Source organism: Bubalus bubalis, chromosome 16 (genome assembly GCF_019923935.1).
Source record: "Bubalus bubalis isolate 160015118507 breed Murrah chromosome 16, NDDB_SH_1, whole genome shotgun sequence".
Taxonomy (NCBI): domain Eukaryota; kingdom Metazoa; phylum Chordata; class Mammalia; order Artiodactyla; family Bovidae; genus Bubalus; species Bubalus bubalis.
In genome coordinates, this window is record NC_059172.1 from 23013915 (window position 1) to 23034011 (window position 20097).

Consider the following 20097-nt stretch of genomic DNA (forward strand, 5'->3'; position numbering starts at 1 on the left):
GAGAAATATACCATGTTCATGGAATGGAAGAATCAATATAGTGAAAATGAGTATACTACCCAAAGCAATTCATAGATTCAATGCAATCCCTATCAAGCTACCAATGGTATTCTTCACAGAGCTAGAACAAATAATTTCACAATTTGTATGGAAATACAAAAAACCTCGAATAGCCAAAGCGATCTTGAGAAAGAAGAATGGAACTGGAGGAATCAACCTACCTGATTTCAGGCTCTACTACAAAGCCACAGTTACCAAGACAGTATGGTACTGGCACAAAGACAGAAATATAGATCAATGGAACAAAATAGAAAGCCAAGAGATAAATCCACGCACATATGGACACCTTATCTTTGACAAAGGAGGCAAGAATATACAATGGATTAAAGACAATCTCTTTAACAAGTGGTGCTGGGAAATCTGGTCAACCACTTGTAAAAGAATGAAACTAGAACACTTTCTAACACCATACACAAAAATAAACTCAAAATGGATTAAAGATCTCAACGTAAGACCAGAAACTATAAAACTCCTAGAGGAGAACATAGGCAAAACACTCTCTGACATACATCACAGCAGGATCCTCTATGACCCACCTCCCAGAATATTGGAAATAAAAGCAAAATAAACAAATGGGACCTAATTAACCTTAAAAGCTTCTGCACATCAAAGGAAACTATTAGCAAGGTGACAAGACAGCCTTCAGAATGGGAGAAAATAATAGCAAATGAAGCAACTGACAAACAACTAATCTCAAAAATATACAAGCAACTCCTACAGCTCAACTCCAGAAAAATAAATGACCCAATCAAAAAATGGGCCAAAGAACTAAATAGACATTTCTCCAAAGAAGACATACAGATGGCTAACAAACACATGAAAAGATGCTCAACATCACTCATTATCAGAGAAATGCAAATCAAAACCACTGTGAGGTACCATTTCACACCAGTCAGAATGGCTGCAATCCAAGAGTCCACAAATAATAAATGCTGGAGAGGGTGTGGAGCAAAGGGAACCCTCTTACACTGTTGGTGGGAATGCAAACTAGTATAGCCACTATGGAGAACAGTGTGGAGATTCCTTAAAAAACTGGAAATAGAACTGCCTTATGATCCAGCAATCCCACTGCTGGGCATACACACTGAGGAAACCAGAAGGGAAAGAGACACGTGTACCCCAATGTTCATCGCAGCACTGTTTATAATAGCCAGGACATGGAAGCAACCTAGATGTCCATCAGCAGATGAATGGATAAGAAAGCAGTGGTACATATACACAATGGAGTATTACTCAGCCATTAAAAAGAATACATTTGAATCAGTTCTAATGAGGTGGATGAAACTGGAGCCTATTATACAGAGTGAAGTAAGCCAGAAGGAAAAACACCAATACAGTATACTAACGCATATATATGGAATTTAGAAAGATGGTAACAATAACCCTGTGTACGAGACAGCAAAAGAGACACTGATGTATAGAACAGTCTTATGGACTCTGTGGGAGAGGGAGAGGGTGGGAAGATTTGGGAGAATGGCATTGAAACATGTAAAATATCATGTATGAAACAATTGCCAGTCCAGATTCAATGCACAATACTGGATGCTTGGGGCTGGTGCACTGGGACGACCCAGAGGGATGGAATGGGGAGGGAGGAGGGAGGAGGGTTCAGGATGGGGAACACATGTATACCTGTGGTGGATTCATTTTGATATTTGGCAAAACTAATACAACTATGTAAAGTTTAAAAAAAAAAAAGATTCTCTGGCCATAATAGAATTACACTAGAAATCAGATAGATTTCACAACAAGGTCATACTGTATAGCACAGGGAACTTTATTTCTTTATTTATTTATTTTTTGACTTTTAAAAAAAATTTTTTTTTAATTTTATTTTATTTTTAAACCTGAAACACTGTATTAGTTTTGCCAAACATCAAAATGAATCTGCCACAGGTATACATGTGTTCCCCATCCTGAACCCTCCTCCCTCCTCCCTCCCCACACCATCCCTCTGGGTCGTCCCAGTGCACCACTTTTTTTAATATCCTGTGATAAGCCATAATAGAAAAGAACATAAAAAAGAAAGTATATGTGTATGTATAACTGAATCACTTTGCTGTACATCAGAAGTTAACGTAACACTGTAAATCAACCATAATTAAATTAAAAAAAAATAGCAGATACCTTTCTGGAAAACCCTCAAGTATCTAGACATAAGTAACACATTTCTAAATGACCCAAGAATCAAAGAAGAAATCAAAATGGAAATTAGCAAGTATTTTTGAACTGAATGAAAATGAAAATACACATATTAAAAACTGTGGGATGCTGCCCAAGAAGTTCTTAGATGGAAATTTCTGTAAATACCTATATAAGGAAAGAAGTAAAAGTGAAAGTTGCTCAGTTGTGTCCAGCTCTTTGTGACCCATGGACTAAAATGTCCATGGAATTCTCCAGGCCAGGATACTGGAGTGGGTAGTATTTCCCTTTTCCAGGGGATCTTTCCAACCCAGGGATCGAACCCAGGTCTTCTGCATTTCAGGCAGATTCTCTTCCATCTGGGCCACAAGGAAAACCCAAGAATACTGGAGTGTGTAGCCTATCCCTTCTCCAGCAGATCTTCCCAACCCATGAATCAAACCGGGGTCTCCTGCATTACAGGCGGATTCTTTACCAACTGAGCTAAGAAGAAAGATAGCAAATCAGTGACCTCAGCTCCCATTTGGAGAAGCTAGAGTAAGAAGAGCAAATCGAACTCAAAGTAATCAGAAGACAGAAAATAATAAAAGTTAGAGTAGAAATCAGTGAAATAGAAAATAGGAAAAAAAGAGAAAAATCAACAAAATCAAAAGCTGTTTTTTTTTTTTTCCAAAGATCAAAGAAACTGATAAACCTCTAGCCAGACTGCTCAGGAAATTAAGGAATAGGACACAAATTACCAATATCAGGAATGAGAGAGGTGATATCACAGTTATTAAAGAGATAATGGAATATTTTGAACAAAAAAAAAAGAAAGTGAAGTCACTCAGTCGTGTCTGACTCTTTGCGACCCCATGGACTGTAGCATCCCAGGCTCCTCCGTCCATGGGATTTTCCAGGCAAGAGTACTGGAGTGGGTTGCCATTTCCTTCTCCAGGGGATCTTCCCAACTCAGGGATTGAACCCGGATCTCCCGCATTGCAGGCGGACACTTTACCCTCTAAGCCACCAGGGAACTGAGATGATTAAAGACCAATTTCTTCAAGGGCACAAATTGCCAATGTCTACTCAAGAAGAAATAGGTAAGCTGAATAGTCCTGGAGCTCTTAAAGAAATTAAATTTTTAGTTAAAAACTTTCCCACAAAGAGAACCTCAGATTCAGATGATTTCCCTAGCTTCACTTGGGAATTCTTTCAAATAATGTCAAGTCTCCATTTCCTAACATAGAAAATAGAAGAGGGAATACTTCCTAGCTAATTCTAAGAGGCCAATATTATTCTGAAAGCAGAAATCAGACAGACATTATAGGAAAAGAGAATCATAGACCAATATCCCTTGTGAACATAAATGCAAAAAACTCTTAACATTTTAACAAGTTGAATACAATAAAAAAGACAATATATCATGACCAAGCAGTGTTTATCCCAGGAGAATGAAGTTGAAAATCAAATCAATGTAAATCACTCAATTGGCAGACTGAAAAGGAAAAAAAAATCACAAACATCAAATTGATATAGGAAAAGCTTTTAACAAAGGTCAGAATCCCTTCCTAATAGAAAGTTTTCTATTCAGAAAACTGAATAGAAGGGAACTTTGTCAATATGACAAAGGGCATCTACAAAAAAACATACAACTGACATATTTAATGATGAAAGACTAGTGCTTCCTCCTAAAGTCAAAACAAGGCAATATTATCTACTCTCACCCATTCAGCATTGCATAGAAAACTATAGCCAGTATAATAAGAAAGGGAAAAGAAATAAAAGACATCTAGATATGAATTGAAGAAGTAAGTTCAGTTCAGTTCAGTCACTCAGTCATGTCCGACTCTTTGTGAGCCCATGAACCACAGCATGCCAGGCCTCGCTGTCCATCACCAGCTCCTGGAGTCCACCCAAACCCATGTCCATCATGTCGGTGATGCCATCCAACCACCTCATCCTCTGTCGTCCCCTTCTCCTCCTGCCCTCAGTCTTTCCCAGCATCAGGGTCTTTTCAAATGAGTCAGCTCTCTGCATCAGGTGGCCAAAGTATTGGAGTTTCAGCTTCAACATCAGTCCCTCCAATGAACACCCAGGACTAATCTCCTTTAGGATGGACTGTCAGATCTCCTTGCAGTCCAAGGGACTCTCAAGAGATTTTTTCAACACCACAGTTGAAAAGCATCAATTCTTCAGCGCTCAGCTTTCTTTATAGTCCAACTCTCACATCCATACATGACCACAGGAAAAATCATTGCCTTGACTAGGCGGACCTTTGTTGGCAAAGTAATGTCTCTGCTTTTCAATATGCTATCTAGGTTGGTCATAACTTTCCTTCCAAGGAGTAAGCATCTTTTAAATTCATGGCTGCAGTCACCATCTGCAGTGATTTTGGAGCCCAGAAAAATAAAGTCTGACAGTGTTTCCCCATCTATTTCCCATGAAGTGATGGGACCAGATGCCATGATCTTCGTTTTCTGAATGTTGAGCTTTAAGCCAACTTTTTCACTCTCCACTTTCACTTTTATCAAGAGGCTCTTCAGTTCTTCTTCACTTTCTGCCATAAGGGTGGTGTCATCTGCATATCTGAGGTTATTGATATTTCTCCCGGCAATCTTGATTCCAGCTTGTGCTTCCTCCAGCCCAGTGTTTCTCATGATGTACTCTGCATATAAGTTAAATAAGCAGGGTGACAATATACAGCCTTGACGTACTCCTTTTCCTGTTAGGAACCAGTCTGTTGTTCCATGTCCAGTTCTAACTGTTGCTTCCTGACGTTTATACAGGTTTCTCAAGAGGCAGGTCAGGTGGTCTGGTATTCCCATATCTTCTGACTTTAATTTCAAATGGTATGATTATCTATGTAGAAAATTCTTTGAAAACTGCAAACAATTTCTACAACTAATAAATGAGTTTAGCAAGTTTGAGGGCTTGAGATCAATATATATATATATATATATATATGTATACACATATATATATTGCTTATATATGTATATACATATATATATGTTATTTGTATTCCTGTACACTAACAACAAGCAACTTTAGAAGTTAAAATTTTAAAATGCCAATTATAATAACATCAAAAGTATGACATGCTTCAATATGAATCAGATAAAATATATACAAGACTTGTGTACCGAAAGCTACAAAACATTGCTGAGTAAGAGTAAAGAAGACCTAAATAGATGCAGGGATATACTGTATCTATGGATTGAAAGACTCTGTATGGTTATGATGTCCATTCTCTTCAGATTGATTTATAGATTTAATGCAATCTCAATAGAAATCCCAGAAAGTTTCTTTATAAAAGGTATCAAGGTAATTTTAAAATCCATATAAAATTGCAAAAGATCTAGAATAGGCAAAACACCTTTAAAAAGAAGAAAATTACCTAATCTCAAGACTTACTGTAAAATAAAAGTAATGAAAAAAAACACACAAAAATAAAATAGCAGTAATGAAAAACGGCATGCTATTGGCACCAAAGTAGACAATTGGATCAATAGAACAGGATAGAACATCCAGAAATAGATCCATACATATACGGCCAATTGACTTTTGACAAAATTGCAAGAGAAATTCAGTGGAAAAAGGATTTTCTTTTTTTTGACTAATGGTGATGGAACAATTGGATATCAATATATAAAAAAACTGATCCGTATGTAATATAATAAACAGTAGTTAGCTCAAAATGGATTATAGACTTAAATGTAAAAAATAAAACAATATTTTAGACAAAAGCAAAGGAGAAAATATTTGTGATCTTGTATTAGCCAAACTTTCTTACATATGATGTCAAAAACATGATCCACAAAAATATAAATCGATAAATTGGACTTCATTAAAATTAAGACTTTCTGTTCTTTGAAAGTCATTGTTAAAAGAATGACAAGACAAGTGACACACAAGGAGAAATATCTTCAAATAATAGATATTTGCAAAATACACACAACTCAAGAAAAAATGGGCAGGTAAATGATTTGGACAAATACTGTAACAAGAAAGATATACAGTTGGCATATGAATAGATGCTAATCATTCAGTCAGTTCAGTTCAGTTGCTCAGTCATGTCTGACTCTGCGACGCCATGGACTGCAGCACGCCAGGCCTCCCTGTCCATCACCAACTCCCGGGTTTACTCAAACTCATGTCCATTGAGTCGGTGATGCCATCCAACCACCTCATCCTCTGTCATCCCCATCTCCTTCTGCCTTCAGTCTTTCCCAGCATCAGGGTCTTTTCCAATGAGTCAGTACTTTGCATCAGGTGGCCAAGGTTTTGGAGTTTCAGCTTCAGCATCAGTCCTTCCCATGAATATTTAGGACTAATTTCCTTTAGGATGAACTGGTTGGATCTCCTTGCAGTCCAAGGTTCTCTCAAGAGTCTCCTCCAACACCACAGTTCAAAAGCACCAATCCTTCGGTGCTCAGCTTTCTTTATGGTCCAATTCTCACATCCATACATGACCATTGGAAAAACAATAGCTTTTACTTGATGGACCTTTGTTGGCAAAGTAATGTCTCTGCTTTATAAAATGCCATTTAATTGGTCATAATTTTTCTTCCAAGGAGAAAACATCTTTTAATTTCATGGCTGCAGTCACCATCTACATTGATTTTGGAGCCCCCCAAATAAAGTCTGTCACTGTTTCCACTGTTTCCCCATCTATTTGCCATGAATTGATGGGACCAGATGCCATGATCTTAGTTTTCTGAATGTTGAGTTTTAAGCCAATTTTTTCACTCTCCTTTTTTACTTTCATCAAAATTTCCTATTCACTTTCTGCCATAAGGGTGGTGTCATCTGCATGTCTGAGGTTATTGATATTTTTCCTGGCAATCTTGATTCCAGTTTGTGCTTCATCCAGCCCAGCGTTCCTCATGATGTACTCTCCATATAAGTTAAATAAGCAGGGTGACAATATACAGCCTTGATGCTAAATATTAGGGGAATATAAAATACAACTAAAATTAAGTAACACTACATATGTAGTAGAGTCCAGTATTTAAAATGTGACCATATTGAATGCTGGTGAGAATGTGGAACAACTGAACCCTCATAGTTGGTACATGGTTTCTACATAGTTGGTAGAAATATAAATGCTTCAAAACTTTGGAAAATAATTGATACTCTCTTAAAATATACACATATATGTATATTTACAAAACCACTGCGGATGGTGACTGCAGCCATAAAATTAGAAGACATTGCTTCTTGGAAGAAAAGCTATGACAAACCTAGACAGCGTATTAAAAAGCAGAGACATCACTTTGCTGACCAAGGTCTGTATATTCAAAGCTATGGTCTTCCCAGCAGTTATGTATGGATGTAAGAGTTGGACCACAAAGAAGCCTGCTGCTGCTAAGTCGCTTCAGTCATGTCCGACTCTGTGCGACCCCATAGACAGCAGTCCACCAGGCTCCCCCATCCCTGGGATTTTCCAGGCAAGAATACTGGAGTCGGTTGCCATTTCCTTCTCCAAAAGAAGGCTGAGCATCAAATAATTGATGCTTTCAAACTGTGATGATAGAGAAAACTCTTGTGAGTCCCTAGGACAGCAAGGAGATCAAACCAATCAATCCTAAAGGAAATCAACCCTGAATACTCACCGAAAGGACTGATGTTAAAGCTGAAGCTCCAATACTGAGCTGAGCATTGGAAAAAACCCTGATGCTGGGAAACATTGAAGGCAAAAGGAGAAGAGGGCGGCAGAGGATGAGATGGTAGGATGGCATCACCGATTCAACGAATGTGAACTTGGGCAAACTCCAGGAGATGGTGAGGGACAGGGAGGCCTGGTATGCTGCAGTCCAGGGGGTCACAAGGAGTCAGACATGACTTAGCAACTGAACAACAACAAATACATACATATACGTACACACAAACACACACACATATGTGTGTGTATTTATATTTATATACAGGTAGGTATATACATACCTGTAGTTTATTGCCCAGCCTCTCCTCAATTATTCAAGGAATATGAAAGTCCTTATGAAGACTTGTACATAAATGTTTATAGCAGCTTTATTTCTAAAGTCAAAAGTAAAAACTGGAAACAACCAAAATGTCCATCCATAGCTGAACAGATAAATTATAGTGTATGCTATGCTATGCTAAGTCACTTCAGTCGTGTCCGACTCTGTGCGACCCCATAGACGGCAGCCCACCAGGCTCCCCCGTCCCTGGGATTCTCCAGGCAAGAACACTGGAGTGGGCTGCCATTTCCTTCTCCAATGCATGAAAGTGAAAAGTGAAAGTGAAGTCGCTCAGTCGTGTCCGACTCTTAGCGACCCCATGGATTGCAGCCTAACAGGCTCCTCCATCCATGGGATTTTCTAAGCAAGAGTACTGGAGTGGGGTGCCATTGCCTTCAAGGAACTAATTCTTGATTCACACAACAATATGGATGAATCTCACAACAATTATATTGAGGAGAAGAAACAAACCCATTAAGGGTATGTATTGTTTGATTGCCTTTGCATAAAATTTTAGAGAGTCCTAACTAATCTAGATGCAGATGGTGACTGTAGCCATGAAATTAAAAGACACTTGTTCCTCAGAAGAAAAGCTATGACAAACCTAGACAGTATATTAAAAAGCAGAGATGTTACTTTGCCAACAAAGGTCCGTCTAGTCAAAGCTATGGTTTTTCCAGTAGTCATGTATGGATGTGAGGGTTGGACCATAAAGAAGACTGAGGCTGAAGAATTGATGCTTTTTAACTGTGGTGTTAGAGAAGACTCCTAGGAGTCCCTTGGACTGCAAAGAGGTCAAACCAGTCAATCCTAAAGGAAATCAGTCCTGAAAATTCAGTCCTGAAAGGACTGATGCTGAAGCTGAAGCTCCAATACTTTGGCCACCTGATGTGAAGAGCCGACTCATTAGAAAAGACCCTGATGCTGGGAAAGATTGAAGGCAGGAGGAGAAGGGGATGTTGGATGATGAGATGGTTGCATGGCATCACTGACTCAATGAACATGAGTTTGAGCAAGCTCTGGGAGTTGGTGAAGGACAGGGAAGTCTGGCGTGCTGCAGTCTGTGGGGTTGCAGAGTCAGACATAACTGAGCTACTGAACAACAACAACTAATCTAGGAAGATCAGTGTTTGCCTGGAGATAGGAAGGTAGGAAGGGACAGGAGGGCATGATTACAAAAGAGAACACAGAAACTTTGGGGGTGGTTTTTTGGGGGTGAGAGCTCTGGATATATCTTCATTGTCTTGGTGGTTGTGATACTTTAAAATGTGTACACATGTTTCAAAACTTAGCAAATTTTTTGCTTTAAATATGTGCCTGTCAGTTGTATAATGTTTTATAATACTTTCAGTTATTTCCCACTAAAGTTGTTTTTAGTAATTACAAAAAGAGAAAAAAAAAACAACCTAAGGAAAAACCCAAAAGATAAAATGATGAGTAGGGAATGACTAAGCGGTTATTTTAGAAGGAAATGGTGAAGGAAGACCGGTCAGTGTGATCCATGGTCAAGGTAAAAATGGCAGCTTGTGGAAAGGTTATATGCAGCTTGATGAGCATGCTCTTCATGCCCAGGGCTCTCCCTGGACTCACTGCGTACTGAAGCTGGTGCTGATCTGGTTTTAGGGCCCTGAGATGACTTCCTACTCTGGCCAGGATTATGGTGGAATTGGGTGGGATTAAAGCTTAAACTCAATGTCCTTATTGCCTATAGAGAAGAGAACTTGGGAATGGAAAAAGATGATAATTAAAAACAAAACATAACTGCTGTAAGTTTAACTTGAAACATCTGTATTTACAAGAAAAGATTTGGTTTAATTTAGAAAGGAAGGAAAGAGATCATGGAAGAGAAGGAGGAGTTTAGGATGGGCAGGAGAAAAAGGAGGCCCTCTATACAGATGAGGATTTTTGCCTTTGTATTGATGCAGCTTGCCTTTGAGAAACAAAATCTATTGTCAGGCTATATTTTGTAAGGACCAGGATTTTTAGAACTCACTCACCTCTGGATAAGTTTATCTTTTCCAGAGTATCTGAAATGCTTGTGTTTTATTTCTTTAAAAATACAACCATATTTCATTATATAACAATAAATATCCTCATGTGGCAGCAACTATTAGCGATAAAAATTTTTCCTCTTCTCCTAAGTAGTATTGATACCATGTGATTTTAGCAAAGCTATGAATTAAGACATTGCCTTTTATATGCTAAAAATAATAGAACTAGCACTTAAGATAGCAACCTGACAACTCACAAAGAATATAAACATATCATGCCTCATTAGTTCAGTTATGTCTCATTTGGTGCCACTCATCTTATTCTTATTCAATATAGTAAGTGCTTGCACTTGTTTGTCTTTTAATAATTGTCTGTGATGTGTATGAGACCTTGAGGGGATGAAAGACAAACCAACAATGTCATTATCAATTGATCTCAAAACCATAAAAATCATAAACCAAAAAATAAAAAAATGCTTCTTTCTAAAAGATATTTGGGGCATCAATTAGACAAACCAATTGAATCAAAGATCTTTTTTTTTAAACACCATCATTTAATGTGGATTTCGCTTCAGTTTTTAAAGAACATGGATTATACGATCTGGCCTGTACTGTTAAATTCATAAACTTAAAGCAATATGCACACATAGATACAGACACATATACGCACATCCATTTACACACAGAGGTTAGATTATGGACAGTAAAAACTGGGGACCTATGGATTTTGTTTGAGTTGCACATTATTATAGTATTTGTAATTAATTATTCGCTTATAGGGAGAAGGCAATGGCACCCTACTCCAGTACTCTTGCCTAGAAAACCCCATGGACGAGGGAGCCTGGTGGGCTGCAGTCCATGGGGTCACTAAGAGTCGGACACGACTGAGCGACTTCACTTTCACTTTTCACTTTCATGCATTGGAGAAGGAAATGGCAACCCACTCCAGTGTTCTTGCCTGGAGAATCCCAGGGATGGGGGAACCTGGTGGGCTGCCATCTATGGGGTTGCACAGAGTCGGACACGACTGAAGTGACTTAGCAGCAGCAGCAATAGCATTAGCTTATAGAAATAGAGAGATTTCATGCAAAAAATTACTGGCCTTTATTGAAAAAATCAGAATGGGCAACACTGAACTTTCATCCTCTCATGACACCATTATTCCCCCTCTGGATGGCACATATACCCTCCAGTTTGCTGTATTCTTCACAATTCCCAGTAGCAGCCCTCACATTAGTTCTAGCCAGCTTCATTTATTTCTGTTACCAGTCTTTAATTATCAGAACGCTTCATATTCCTCACATCTCTGCTTTCCTCTCATATTCTAATTTCATTTTCTTTTAATACTGTCTTGTTCTTCTTTACCTAAATTTGACATTTAAGGCTTAACCTTGCCTACTCTTTCTAACCCATACCCCATTTATTTAACCACCAAATCAGTTCTTCTTTTATAATACTTCAAGTACGTGGTCCTTTCTTTCCTTGGCTGTCATCACTCTAATTCAATGTTTTCCAAAGTCTGGTCCATAAACCACACACATCCAAATTCCCCAGAATTCTTGTGATTGGACTCATTTGTGATACCTAGTAATGTATATTTCTAGGAGTCCAGACCTTAAGAATCAAAATCTCTGAGGATAGGGGCCTGGAGACCTACATTATTAATAAGCACCCATCCCAACATGCCCAGAAATTTTTCACGTTTTCTTATATAATGTGGGTGTAGGTGAAAGGCTAATGTGTGCTGAACCATTATGTACCTTTACGTGCTCCGCCCAGATCATATAGTTCCTTGCTTTAGAACAGAGCATTACCTGACACCTCTTATTCTCAACCATTGATGCTTCTGTCAAAACTCTGAGGCAGTAGGAAAAGTCTTGTTTAACATCCCATTACACTTAATTTAATTCATTTGTCCTATCTCTGTAAGGTTTCTAAATATTAATGAATATGTGATGAGTTAATTTGGGCATGATTAGCTTCATCATATCTTAGTTTTTCTTTCTCACTCAGACTTAGCTCAGAAAATCTGATGTTCCTTAATAAAATTTCCTAATTGTTTGAGAAATAGGTGCCTGAGGTTCCTCATTTTCCACAGTATCTTTTTTTCTTCTCATCCTCTGAATCCTTTTATTTAATTAAGCCCCCTTCTTTCTGTCTCACAGAGGATCATTTTTGGGGATGGAAATTTCTATAATATTCTTATTGACTCTATTTATTCTCTAGACCCTTAATCACGGTTGCCATTGGTTATACACACACGTGCACACACACATACACACTCATTTGCGCGCCCCCACAGAACTTTGGGTACTAAAGCAATTAGGTGTCTTAGGAAAGGCTTAACTGCTGAGGTAGCAGTGATGGTAGTAGCATGGGAAAATCCTCACCATGTGCCCAGTCCTTCTGCCAGACTGTGCAAATGGTACTTCTGCTTGAGACCTACAGACGTGTTAATGTGGAGAAAAGTTATCAATCTCTAAATTGCATTTTCATTACAGACATAAAGGAGATGATTCTCAGAAGTGGGTGTTTGGAACTGATGGTTGTATTTATTCTAAGGTAAGGACTATACACCAAAGCTTTATTCCAATTTTTTTTCTTTTTTTTTATATTCTTATAAAATGCACTGTTAGTTATTAAGAGCAAGAAATGCTTTTTTTGAACAAATGATTTCACTCAGTTTCTAGAAATTTAAAATTTAACTCAGTTTGACTTGACACTTTCCTCTGAAGTTTTTCTTGACTTAAAACAAGTTTTCCAAAGCCAAATATAATCTTCTTCAATTCATGGCTGTGATACAACCTAGAATTTGGGGGCATCAATTTCCTTCTATTTTTAAAATACATGTATTACTTTTTTAAATTGACTTATAATTGATGTATAACATTGTGTAAGTTCAAGGTATACAATGCATTAATTTGTTCCATTATATACTGGAATATGATTACCCCATAGCTAACTCCAGACATACAGCACTGTGTAAGTTTAACGTATAGAGCATACTGATTTGACTTATGTACATCATGAAATGATTACTGCAATAAGTTTAGTAAACATCCATCATCTCATACAGATAAAAAATAAAAGAAAAAAACTTTTCCTTGTGATGAGAAATTTTAGGATCCATACTGTTAGCAAGTGGTATATAGAACAAGCAGTAGCATTAAGTATATTCATCATGAAGTGAAAGTGAAAGTTGCTCAGTCATGTTTGACTCTTTGTGACCCCATGGACTAAAGTCCATGGAATTCTCCAGGCCAGAACACTGAAATGGGTAGTCATTCCCTTCTCCAGGGGATCTTCCCAACCCAGGGATTGAACCCAGGTCTCCCTCAGTACAGGCAGATTCTTTATCAGCTGAGCCACCAGGGAAGCCCAAGAGTACTGGCATGTGTAGCCTATTCCTTCTCCAGTGAATCTTCCTGACCGAGGAATTGAACCAGGGTCTCCTGAATTGCAGGTGGATTCTATACCAGCTGAGCTACCAGGGAAGCCCTTATTTTGTGCATTAAATCCCTAGTACTTATTTATCTTATAACTGAAAGTTTGTACCTCTCCCCACTCCTCACTTCTGGTAACTGCAAGGCTGATCTTTTATTCTATGAGTTGTTTGTTTTTGAAGTTTAATTGACTACAACAGTATGTTAGTTCCAGATGCATGACATAGTGATTTGGTATTTCTATACATTACAAAATGATCACCACAATAAGTCTAGTTACCATCCGTCACTATACAAAGATATCATATTATTATTCCTCACACTGTACATTTCATTCCCATAACTTATTTTGTAATTGGAAATTTGTATCTCTTACTCTCCCTCACTTACTTCACTCATCCTCCCCAACCCTCCCCTCTGGCAATCACCTATTCTTTGTATCTATGACTCTGTTTATGCTTTGTTATGCTTCTTCAGGCTTTCCTGGTGGCTCAGATGGTAAAGAATCCGCCTGCAATGAGCGAGACCTGGGTTCGATCCCTGGGTTGAGAAGATCCCCTAGAGGAGGTCATGGCTACCCATTCCAGTCTTCTTGCCTAGAGAATCCCCATGGGCAGAGGAGCCTGGCTGGCTACAGTCCATGGGGTCAAGAAGAGTTAGACATGACTGAACAAATAAGCACACACACACACACACACACACATGCTTGTTCACTGGTTTTGTTTTATAGATAACACATATTAGTGAAAATACGTGATATTTGTCTTTCTCTGTCTAAATTGTTTCACTTAGCATAATAGCCTCAAGGTTCATCCATGTTGTCACAAATGGCAGCATTTCCTTCTTTTTTATGGCTGAGTAATATTCCATTGCATACATATACATATATATGTATATGAATAAATATATATGCCAGGAAAAACAAAATATTGTGTTAGAAGGTGGGAGAGTGGACATAGCTGAAGAATGTTCAGGACTGAAAGGGGCCATGAGCACTTAGGTGTGTTGCTGTCCCCTTTCTTGACCTGGTTGTTTGGCTAAACAGGTATTCACTATGCGCAAATGGATTGAATGTACACTTAGGGGCTTTGTATTCTTCCGTATGTGTATTGTATTTATAATTACAATGCTGTACACCTGAAGTTAATGTAATATTGTAAGTCAACTATGCTTCAATTTTAAAAAGTTTACTTTAGTAAAATGAGATTTGCCTTGAGTCCTCAAGATTGCCTTCCTGGTTCTGTGATTCCAAGTCTAAATAGAATGTTAATCATCAAGATTTAAGAGAGGCAAAATTAAATCACATGGTATCTGTTAGTGTTTGCCTCAGAATCACACCATCAGGATTTCAGAAATGCCAAGAATCAAACTGAAAATATATGGTATATTATTTTTACAGTGGTACTATAAAAAGTACCATCAACTGGGTGGCTTAAAATAGCATAAATTTTTTTTTCTCACAGTTCTGGAGGCTAGAAGTCTGAAATCAAGCTGTTTGGCAACCTCGTGCTCCATTTAAATCCTCTAGGGAAAGATCCTTCCTTGTCTCTTCCATCTTTGGGTAGTTCCAGACATTTCTTGACTTGTGGCAGTTTAACTCTAGTATCTGCCTCCATCTGTACATGGCCATCTCCCTCCACGTCTGAGTCTTCACATGGCATTGAATTCTGTGTGTGTCCGTATTCAAATTTCTCTTTTCTAATAAAGACACGAGTCATTTTAGATTAGAACCCATACCAATGACCTGATATTAATTTGATTACATGTGTCGTAGTTACAGGTACCAAGGGTTAGGACTTCAACACACTTTCATAGTTTTTGCAAGAGACATAATTCAACCTATAACACACAGCATGGTAGTATCAGTTTATTCCCTCACAGTGCCAAATCCACAATTTATTGCCTGGCACCTGCCTTGGGCAGCTTCACAGCAGAGTGTTACCAGTGGGCACCTTCTTGTGAATGGTTTCCTTGAGCATATTCCTTGTGAGTGGCTTTTTAGTGAGGTGTTAGCAATTAGGTACCTCCCTATAGATGGCTTCCTCTGGAGCTCCAAAAGCATATTAACAGTGAATCCTGCCGTGCACTGCCTCAGCGGCGACTTCAACATCTAGTGAGTTACAACTGTGCCCCCAGTGTGGTCTGGATCTCAGCCTTCAGTCAGGTATCTGCCTTGGGCATTCTGTCTAAGGCCTTGGGCATTCTGTCTAAGGCCTAGGAGTACTGGGCTCGCTATCTCTGCTATTCATATATTCTTTAGTGTTCTCTTGAACTTCTTAGCTTTCATCACTTCATGGCAAATAGAAGCGGAAAAAGGGGAACAGTGACAGATTTTATTTTCTTGGGCTCCAAAATCACTGCAAACAGTGACTGCATCCGTGAAATTCAAAGGCGCTTGCACCTTGGAAGAAAAGCTATGAGAAACCTAGATAGTGTACTAAAAAGCAGAGACATCACTTTGCTGACAAAGGTCCATATAGTCAAAACTATGGTTTCTCCAGTAGTCATGTACGAATGTGAGAGTTTGACAATAAAGAAGGCTGAGCACCAAAGAAATGATAACTTTGAATTGTGGTGTTGGGGAAGACTCTTGAGAGTCCTTTGGATTGCAAAAAGATCAAACCAATCAATCCTAAAGGAAACCAACCCTGAATATTGCATTGGAAGGAGTGATGTTGAAGCTGAAGCTCCAATACTTTGGCCACCTGATGCAAAGAAATAACTTGTTGGAGAAGGTCCTAATGCTGGGAAAGACTGATGGCAGGAGGAGAAGGGGACGGCAGAGGATGAGATGCTTAGATAGCATCACCAACTTAATAGACATGAATTTGAGCAAACTCTGGGAGATAGTGTAGGACAGGGGAGCCTGACATGCTGCAGTCCATGGAGTCTCAAAGGGTCAGAGAGGACGTAGTGACTGAACAACACAACAAATTTCTTGTCACTCTAGTCCTCTGTCACTAATAGCTTATATTAAATGTTCCTGTTCAAAATACTATGTGCTTTATGTCTCTGTGTGGACCCTGACTAATAAACACAGTACCTTTCTTTCTCTGGTGTTCTAGAAATTGAGCTGTTATTCTGTTGCAACTTGCATCACTTTAGCAGTTTGAAGTGTTTTGTGGAATTTAAGTTGAAAAATTACCATAACAACATTTCCCTGACTGCTTATTTGTTGTTGGCACACTAGGTAAAATTTCAACCACATTCTCTAATTCAGCCAGGACTATAGAGTTTCAGTTTTGTTCCTAAGCAGGAATTTTGACATAGTCATCAAATGTCAAAGCATTTTAGTAAATACTACCTTTAACTTCATTCTCAGATGCATCCCAGCTGACTTCTTATCTTGTTTCTGACTGCATTATATTACTCACTCAGAATGAGGTTCTAGGTTATTTGAAAGGAAGTCACAGAAGACCAAAGCTTGTATGTCTTTGTTTAAAAAAAAAAAAAAAAAAAGTGGAATTTTGAGACTTTACCAAAATATCCCTCCAGCTTCTTGGCCTGTACATGCATATGAGGACCTTGTTCTGATGCGCATCTGAATAGAGCTGACTCCTATTGCCTAGGAACATAGTTCTGTCTCATATAAGTATTGCCCTTCCCAGCAACAGATGGAAAAGTAAGACCAAGGTTTAAATGTATGTTTTTCTGTCTCACATTTCAGGTACTGAAAACATCCACTTCTACTCTGCTGTCCTTTCTACCCCTCCTTTTCTTGCAACTTATAATTTTCTGACTTTTCACAACACTGCTATTGATAGCTAGCAAATAACGCATACTTTTGTGTTTGAAACAAATTATTTTAAAGCAAATTTTGATTCTAAAATTTTTAATGTGCCATTCACAAACGTAGTTGCTTATTTTTTTTAAATTACAGTTATTCTAGATTCATAGAGCAAAACTGTCTATTAATGAGGCATTTCATTCTTTTAGAGTTTTAGAAATTTTGATTAGATCTAAATTTAGTCATATCTAAAACTATATCCATCTAGTTAATCTAAAATGGAGGATAATTTGATAATTATCTGCAGCTGGATCATAAATGGAACTCTTGCCATTCATTAAGACAGAATTACTGCATCAGGATATTAATAACTAATCTTGGCTCCAGCACTTCTTTGCAGTGTGGCCTTAGGCAAGTCATTTAAACCTTTCCGAGCTTCAGAGTATTTGTCTGCAAAATACAGGTATTAATACTAGTATTGTGAGTATTTGGCATAGATTCTGGCCTATCGATAGACACTGGCATATCAATTCTGGCTAAATGATCATTTGTAACTATTAGTGATAGTAATACTGAACAAATTTAAATACAGTATTGCATTTTGTTATGTTGTGCTAACCTGGATAATTTTTTCTTTTCATTATTTTTAAAGTTAACCATCTTTCTATTCATTTGCAAAAAGATAAATTACTTTTTTATACAAGTCACCAGTTTCAGCTAAATTAAAGATTTCAACTTAAACATGGAACCATAAAACATTTAGAAGAAAGCATGCATTAAAACATCTAACCCAGAGTAGTGGTGAATAGGCATCTTTATGTACATGCAAAAAAGGATAGAATCCATAAAGGAAAAGACTAATAGCTTTGACTACATAAAAAATTTAAAACCTTCTAAATCTAAAATGCATTAGCAAAAGTGAACAGGGAAATATGACAAATAGGGAAAAATCTTCACAATATAAATATTAGAGAATGAGATAATACATTTAATATATAATAAACTTGATATATCACTGTTCAGTCTCTAAGTCATGTCTGACACTTTGTGACCCCATGGGCTGCAGCACAACAGGCTTCTCTGTCCTTCACCATCTCCAAGAGTTTGCCCAAATTCATGTCCATTGAATTAGAGATGCCATCTATTGCCCTCAGTCTTTCCCAGAATTGGAGTCTTTTCCCATGAGTTGGCTCTTCATAAACAGGTGGCTGAGCTTCAGCTTCAGCATCAGTCCTTCCAATGAATATTTAGGGTTGGTTTCCTTTAGGACTGATTGGTTTGATCTCCTTGTAGTCCAAGGAACTCTCGATTCTTCTCTAGCACCATTATTTGAAAGCATCAATTTTTTGGTGCTCAGCCTTCTTTCAGGTCCAACTCTCACATCTGTACATGACTACTGGAAAAACCATAGCTTTCACTATATGGGCCTTTACAGGCAAAGTGATGTCTCTGCCTTTTAATACGATGTCGAGGTTTGTCATAGCTTTCCTTCTAAGAACCAGAATCTTTTAATCTCATGGCTGTAGTTACTGTGTGTGGTGATTTTGGAGCCCAAGAAAACAAAATCTGTCACTATTTCCACTTTTCCCACTTCTATTTGCCATGAGGTGATATTACAATAGGAAAGGGTAAGTACTTCAATAGAAAAATAAGCAAAGGACATGAAAAGGAAGTATATGATAAAAGAAAAATTAAGAGTCAAGCAAAATAAAGATCAGTTTCACTAGGAATTAAATAAATGTAAGCAATGAGATAGTATTTTTTCCCTATTAATTAATGAGGAGACATAAAGCTAGGAGTAGCCAATGTTGATAAAGATGTGAGAAGACAAGCATACGCATTCCTTTTTTTGTATTTGGGTTTTTTAAAATTTTATTTTATTGGTATTATCTATTGCTGTGTAACAAATTACCCCCAAACATAGTAATTTAAAGCAACAAACATTTATTATCTCCCAGTTTCTGTGGGGTAATCTGGGAATTGTTTAATTGGGTAGTTCTAACTCAGAGTCTCTCTCATGAAGCTTAAGTCAAGGTGTCAATGGAGGTTGCAATCATCTGAGGGTTGACTAGGCTGGAAAATCTGCCTCTTGGCACACTTACATTTGTCCAGAGGCTTCAGTTCCTTGGCATGTGGGCTTCTCTGTAGTGCTGTTCAAGCATTAGCTAGTGATCCCAGAGAAGAAGAGAGCAAAATGGAAGCTGTGCTGTTTGTCATAATCTAATCTCAGATGTAACCTAACACCACTTCTGCCATCTTCTTTGGTCACATAGACTTATTCTGATACAATGTGGGAGGGGACTACACAAGGGTCTGAATATTAGGAGGCAGGGAACATGGGGGGCCATGTACATTATTTCTAAGGAACTATTTGGCAATATTTATCAAAATCTGTAAAAGAGTACATGTTCTTTGGGCTTAGTAATTCCACTTACAGTTACTTAATCCAGGGAATCAATCAGGAGGAGAAGGGGATGACAGAGGACAAGGTGATTGGATGGCTTCACCAACTCAATGGACATGAGTCTGAGCAATCTCCAGGAGTTGGTGAAGGACAGGAAAGCCTGGCGTGCTGCGATCCATGGCGTTGCAGAGTTGAACAAAACTGAGTTACTGAACAACAACAAACCACTACTATGTTAGTTAGACACATCATGGCTCTACCTTTTGGGCCTTTCTTTACCCACTTCATTGGATATATAAGTTTTTCCATGTTCCAGATACATCTTCTTTCCAATAAGAGGGAAATATATCTCAGAAGTAAGCTT

The 20097-nt window shown here is 38.1% G+C and overlaps 1 protein-coding gene across 1 annotated transcript in view; it reads left to right on the top strand.

Annotated features, from left to right (window-relative positions):
- DCDC1 (doublecortin domain containing 1) overlaps positions 1 to 20097 on the top strand; it is a 469967-nt gene that overhangs the window by 273638 nt on the left and 176232 nt on the right. The window contains exon 17 of the mRNA XM_006060826.3: positions 12661 to 12721. Within this exon, the coding sequence (XP_006060888.3) occupies positions 12661 to 12721 (61 nt within the window). The remainder of the gene's footprint in view (positions 1 to 12660; positions 12722 to 20097) is intronic.